The sequence below is a fragment of the Schistocerca nitens genome, chromosome 10 (assembly GCF_023898315.1).
Source record: "Schistocerca nitens isolate TAMUIC-IGC-003100 chromosome 10, iqSchNite1.1, whole genome shotgun sequence".
Lineage (NCBI taxonomy): Eukaryota > Metazoa > Arthropoda > Insecta > Orthoptera > Acrididae > Schistocerca > Schistocerca nitens.
Genome location: NC_064623.1, coordinates 74,619,261 through 74,626,411, shown reverse-complemented (window position 1 = coordinate 74,626,411; position 7,151 = coordinate 74,619,261). Strand labels below are relative to the sequence as shown.

The 7,151-nt window shown below is 39.7% G+C and overlaps 1 protein-coding gene across 1 annotated transcript in view; it reads right to left on the bottom strand.

Moving 5' to 3' along the window:
- Positions 1-1,057: 1,057 nt before the first annotated feature.
- The window catches only part of LOC126209885 (venom protease-like), a 180,365-nt gene continuing 174,271 nt past the window's right edge, over positions 1,058-7,151 (bottom strand). The window contains exon 6 of the mRNA XM_049939009.1: positions 1,058-1,301. Coding sequence (XP_049794966.1) covers positions 1,131-1,301 — 171 coding nt within the window. The 3' untranslated portion in view covers positions 1,058-1,130. The remainder of the gene's footprint in view (positions 1,302-7,151) is intronic.

Genomic DNA, 7,151 nt, shown 5'->3' with positions numbered 1-7,151 from the left:
CTCAGAATAATACTGCCAATATACAATTAGTATTTTAGTCAGTATCATTTGTAGCTATTTAAATGCAACTAATAAGTGGGAAAGTAGCATATGTATGCGATAAGAAATACCGAAAACTAATATTACAACAAATCCTACGCTAATCACTGAAGCAAATATATATTGGCTGGACGGGATACTGTCTTACCCACCCAGATTCTCCAAGGCTGCTTACTAGATAACGGTACTAATATCAACTCGGTAAAACTTTCTTCATGTTCTTCAACTATTGTTTTTCTAAACCATGAATAAGTTTTCAACTTTTTAGGCCATCGTTAGGAGATAATTGAATCTTGTAGCTAAAAATAAAATTACGTCTAACTCTGAGATATATTAGTGATATTCATCTTTAGGATCTGCAACTGCGAACAACAAGTGGTTACAAAAGGATGGTTTACTAACTGGTAATCTGAAGATATTGCAAAGGCTGCGACTTTATGTTGGCTATCTTGTAAAGTGTTTTTGCCAGAGACGTATTAAAATATCCTCTTCCTAGTGAAGTCCTATTTAAAAAAAAAGACTCTTGCAAACTAGCGTTCCACTGCGTTTTATTCACTTAAGCCTTAACGTTTTGAAAACTCAAAGTTATTAACAAAATTTGAAAAAGACGTAGTTCAGAGGGTTTACACTAGCATTTCACTAACCATAGAAAAAATTGTCTAACAAATATAAAACTTAATAACCGTGACAACAACACACTACTACCAGGACAATCTCGATTACGTGCATACCTGCTTTTGAGTTAAACATGTGTGCGTCGTGTGCCTATAAGCTTCAGTGCAGTGCGTCATGGTGGGACGGTTCATGGTGATATCACACCTTACATCCTGCCTGCGTGTGGCCCCTACCGTGTATTCTAGTATCCGTGGATGTAACATGTATGTGAAATAAGGACTGAAGAGGTAGAGGTCTGAGGCGAATTTTTGGGCAATTATTGAACATTCTCTCCTAATATATTTTTATTTTACCTAAGGTCCATCATACCAGCGATAAAACAGAGTCAGAAGTACGTTGGAAAGAAATCCATTTCAAATTAACTGAGCACTGAGATGGAACCAGAACGGAAACCTGTCGCAGGTGATACCGTCTTCTCACGGAAGAGTGATCTCGCCGGTTGTGGCGATCCAGTTGAGGTAGGAGGTCACTCTGGAGTACCCAGCAGGTGTCCCCTCTGAGTGGCAGTCCCCGCCGCAATAGCTGGCCACACCGATCTGTGTGTAGCCTTCCTCAGTCTTGAGAACAAGGGCACCGCCGTGGTCACCCTGCAGTGCAGACAATTATTTTCTTACAGACGTCTAGTATACTTATGCTGGAAACACAAAGAATGCTTACGAACGATATTACTCGTTGACCTATATAAAGCTTACACCAAGAGCATTGAAGAACTCAAATACTCTGTGTTTACTGATGCGAAAAGTATGCTGATGGACGATCAAAAACGCCAATACCAGAAACAGGTAGGCGAATAATGTAATAGGATTACAACTGGTTGCCGACAAACAACTCTTCCTTCTTACAATGATTGATATTTTGTGCTTCCAGGTTCCACAGCTAGAGATCTGTGGGTCAGAACTAGATGAGGCTCAATGGTTGTCATTTCTTAGCAGCAGGGTGCCACCAGCACGTGGACAGGCTGACCAAAATGCCCATACATTCTGCTTTGCACATAGGAACCTCTCTTTGAGGTACATGCATACAGAATTTTGAAAATACCCAAAGAACACTGATCCAATGCACAATCTTCTATGGCAAGGTAGATATGATCATAAAGCATTTATATCACATATGTGTCAATAAGAATACGTATTAATTACTTATACAGACCACAACCAGTTTCCGGATTTCAAAAGCCTATCTTCAGGTATATGAAACTGCAACATACAAAAGAGAGGAGGGAAGAAATATAATACGAAATAGTGTAAAAATCAAAAGAGTAGACTGCCAAATCAAGGTGATTTACTTATTGTATTTGGTAACATGTAACTCATGGTCAGTTCAATCAGAGCAAGAGCTCAAATGACTGCAATCTGCTCTTTTGGTTTTTACAGATATGTTGCATTGTATTTCCTCTCTCCTCTCCTTTTTCTGTTATAGTTTCATACACTTGAAGATGGGATCTTAAACTTATGAATCATGTCAAGGTTTAAATATATAATTAGTACAACTGTAGCAGATCTCTCTAAATTAACATCATGTTTTACATAGATTTATATTCTAAAGATAAGGTGGATGTAAAACTACACTCAAGAACATATTAAAAATAGGAAACCTGTCAATCAGGTTGAGCCCAACGAAATTTAACTTATTGTTAAAACTGTTTTCAAATAAATGGAGCAACTTATGATTGTCCAACTTTGTGATTAATGTAGAAGAAATAATTTGACTGGATGTAGAAGATTAAGAAAAGTTGATCTAATTACTGTTATTTATAGTATTCAGGAAAGTATTGGTAGAAGTCTTTGGAAACAATTACCTTATTTTAAAATTGAAAGTGATGGTGAAATTTTCGAAACTGGTAAGGATAAACCATAGAAAAAAATCTTTCCAATTGCTACCAATATATTCAGAGAACAAAAGAGCTGAAAAGCAGTTAATGATTATCTAGTCAATAAAGCATTTGCTGACATTACAAACGATAAATATGGAGGTGAACCTAAACTTGAATGACCCAGACTTCTAGAGTGCATTGGTGTACGAAACTTATGAAAGACCAGCAATGAATATATCATAGTTAAAAGTAAATTTCAAAGTTTTTGTCATTATCAAATGCAGACATTTGAAAATATTATGGAAGTTAGGTTCCCGACAGAGTAATATAGGATCACAAATGAAAGAGATGCGACTAAAGTCGATAAAAGAGGAAGAAGAGAGATTATGTCTAATTGTCTGCTTTGCAAGCTCATTGTTCTGGCTGGGGTTATTGACTTGCAACTAAAAATTAATAGATATGTTCCACTGAGAGGATCATCATACATTGAACTCCCAGAAATAATAAAATAATTAAAGCTTATATCTTGTGAAATATAATGATCAGATATGCTTTCTTTGGGCTCTCTTTGATTCCTGTAAATAAATATGCGGATAGAGGTAACATACATAAAAATGTTCATCTTGATACTAATAAAAAAGTTGAAAATTTGGAATTTTCTCTTATGTATCATAATATTTCCTAGACTGAGAAGCAATGTGTCTATTAATGTTTACTCATTTGATGAAGGTTACCAAGTATTCATATGTCTACTAAAAATAACGAAATGCAAGAGAGAAAAACATGCAAATTTGCTATATTTTTAGGAATATGGGTTCTCACACTATTGCGAGATAAAAGAGTTATCTTGTCTTGTTTCATCTCAGTTAATGCAACACACAGAAGCAAAATTTGTTTCAGATCTGTGTTTACTCCATTTCAGCAGCAAGGAAATATTAGTTATGCACATACCAAAGCATTTAGATAACAAACCATTGAAAGTTAAATGACTAGAGGAAGGTCTTACATAAATTTTAAAAATTATAAATATACACAAATGGTTCCATTTGTTATTTGACGAATACGCTATGACCTTCAGCAGTCCTTCAGCAACTGCAAGCTCACCATCCAGACTCTCATATTAAGTGTAAGTCCACACTGCAATGAGGTGAGTCTGTAATATTGATGTGGAAACAGGGGCATTGTATGCATCACATAACTAGGCACTTAGATCGATAGAGTATCGTGTGTTGAGACTCTGTAGATTTTCTGTTTAGTCCTCAAGTGTGCTTGACCCCTTCATCAACACAATCACCATCACCAGTCTGACACTGAATATCTTATTCACTTAAATACAATAGATTACCAGAGTTTCTTCCATAAACCCATGGGAGTATCATTTCCCTTTCGAATATCACAAGGGAACTAATTTGCACGTCTTCAGATTCAACCTTGCACTCACCTCCAGTTTGTGAGATAATTAGGTTTGTAATTTCATATCCTGTATTGTTCTACATACAGTCAACACTGTCAATTATAATGATTTAATACATTTCTCTTTGAATTCAGTCTATGAATATACCCTCCCATAACCCACAATTATTAATTTAATACAAGCAAGACCTACAAGAAAGATTCATTTGTCAGCTCCCCCCCCCCCCCCCCACTTTTCATTTCCTTGGACATATCTCAGTGAACTAAGTTGAAGAGCACTGTACCATACACTTTAACGAAGTGAGCTCTGCTTTATTGGCACTGTCATGAGCGACATAACCATTGTTATCGCACAGTGAAGGTATTGATTGCGTCTCGCCACTGGTATACTTCTCATAGGACCAGAATGTCTTTGGATTTTCTGCCAAATTTCGAGACAAAGTTTCATTGTGGATACTATTAATAGCATCTCACATTGAAGTTCGCTCTAAATTTCGAGTTTCTGTAACATTTCTCCAATCTTGTGGATTTGCGTTCCTTTAAATTTGGCACTCTTTTTTTCTTTGCTTCTGCATATGTGTTCTGACCCGTTTACTGTACCAGTGGGGATCAGTACCATTGCTTATTAATTTACGTAGTATGTGTCTCTCAACTGCCATCAATACAGTTCCTTTGAATTCAAGCCACATGGGGTCTACGCTTACATAGTGAAATCGGAAGGAGTGGAGATTGTCTCTTAGATAGGCGTCTAGTTTATTTTTATCTGCTTTTTTAAATAGATGTACTTTGCTTTTATTTTTGGTGGGTTTATATGTTATGGTATTCAGTCTCGCTACAACTGCCTTGCGGTCACCAATCTCTGTATCCATCATAATGCTCTCTATTTGTCCAGGATTATTTGTTCCTAATAGGTTAAGCTCGTCATCGCAACCATTTACATTTCGATTGGGCTTCTGAACGAATTGTTCGAAATAATTTTCTGAAAAAGCATTCAGTACGACTTCGAACTACGTTTAATACCTACTGCTCGCTTTAAACGTATTTTTCCCAACATATCGAGGACAAATTGAAGTCACCACCAACTAAAATTGTTTGAGTGGGGTATCTATTTGACATGAGACTCAAGTTTTCTTTCAACTGTCCAGTAACTGCATCATCTGAATCAGGGGTCCATAAAGCGAACCAATTACTATTTTATTCCGGTTGTCCAGTATAATCTGTACCCATATTAACTCACAGGAACCTAGTCAAATTTCACAACATGATAAACTACTCAACTACCGATTGTATTTAATCTGCCCTTTCTAAAAACGATTAGGCCCTTTGAAAAAATTTTGGCTGAACTTATTTCCGGTTTTAGCCAGCTTTCTGTACCTATAACGATTTGAGTTTCAATGATTTCTATTAGTGCCTGGAGCTCAGGTTCTTTCCCAATATAGCTACGACAATTTACAACTACACTATAATATTTTGCTATATCTACACTCATGCTCATAAATTAAGGATAATTGCAGAATGTGCTGTCACACAACGTGGCACTACACAAAACTGGCGCTAATAGCATAGGCACATAGGGACAACACATGACACAGATCTGTAAGTCCACGATATTGGTGATAAGTTGAGAAAACCGTCCCGAAACACATGTGCTACAAAATACCACTGTTTCCTGCGCATGTACCCCGACATCAATATGGGATATGATCACCATGTACACGTACACAGGCCGCACAACGGGTTGGCATACTCTGGATCAGGTGGTCGAGCAGCTGCTGGGGTAGAGCCTCCCATTCTTGCACCAGTGCCTCTCGGAACTCCTGAAGTGTCCTACGGGTGTGAAGACGTGTAGCGACATGTCAACCGAGAGCATCCCAGACGTGTTTGATGGGGTTTAGATCTGGAGAACAGGTATGCCACTACATTTGCCTGACATCATCTGTTTCAAGGTACTCTTCCACGATGGCAGCTCAGTGGGGCCGTGCCTTATCATCCACCAGGAGGAAGTTGGGACCCACAGCACCCCTGAAAAGATGGACATACTGGTGCAAAATGACGTCCAGATACACCTGACCTGTTACAGTTCTTCTGTCAAAGATATGCAGGGGTGTACAAGCACCAATCATAATCCCACGCCACACCAGCAAACCACGACCTCCATACAGATCCCTTTCAAGGACATTAAGGGGTTGGTATCTTGTTCCTGGTTCACGCCAGATGAAAACTTGAGAGAATCACTGTTCAGACTATACCTGGACTAGTCCGTGAGCATAACCTGGGACCACGGTCTCTGGGCGAATAAACAATGTCTGTTCAGTCGTCTGTAGACTGTGTGTCTGGAGACAACAGTTCCAGTGGCTGCAGTAGGGTCCCCAGCAACGCCACCTGCAGTACTCTGTGGCCGTCTGCTGGAACTGATGGTGAGATATCGATCTTCTTGTGGTGTTGTACACTGTGGACGTCCCGTACTGTAGCGCCTGAACGCGTTTCCTGTCGGCTGGAATCGTTGCCATAATCTTGAGGTCATACTTTGTGGCACACGGAGGGCCCATGCTACAACCTGGTGTGTTTGACCAGTCTCCAGTCGCCCTAGTATTCTACCCTCATAACGTCATCAATATGTGTTCTCTGATCCATTTTCAACACACAGTCACCATTAACACCTCTGAAAACGTCTGCACACTTACTCACTGCACCGTATTCTGACATGCACCAACACACCTCTGCGTATGTGGACAGCTGCCAGCGCCACCGTGCGACGACTGCAAGTCAAATGCACCGCATGGTCATACCCCGAGGTGATTTAAACCTGCAAACCGTCCACCAGAGCGTTGTTTCACCATGTATCAGCATTATCCTTAATTTATGAGCATGAGTGTAGCTTCCTGTGTTTGTCAAGCACCCTTTTAGACTGATACTCTTTCTGTAGTTTCCCAAGACCTTGATCTATTAAGTGGAACCCAGAAACCCAGCACCCTGGGCGCAAGTCGAGGAATCTACAGACTACACGGTCGCAGAACTGCCTGAGCCTCTGATTCAGAGCCTCCACTCGGCTCTGTACCCAAGGACCACAGCTGGTCCTGTAGACCATGCTGCAGATTGTGAGCTCAGGCAGGACTGGCAGTCCTTACTACTTCAGCCAGCTGGCCGAAACTGGAGAGTATCTCTTCTGATCTGAAGCGACACACATCTTTGGTACCGACATGAGCCACCA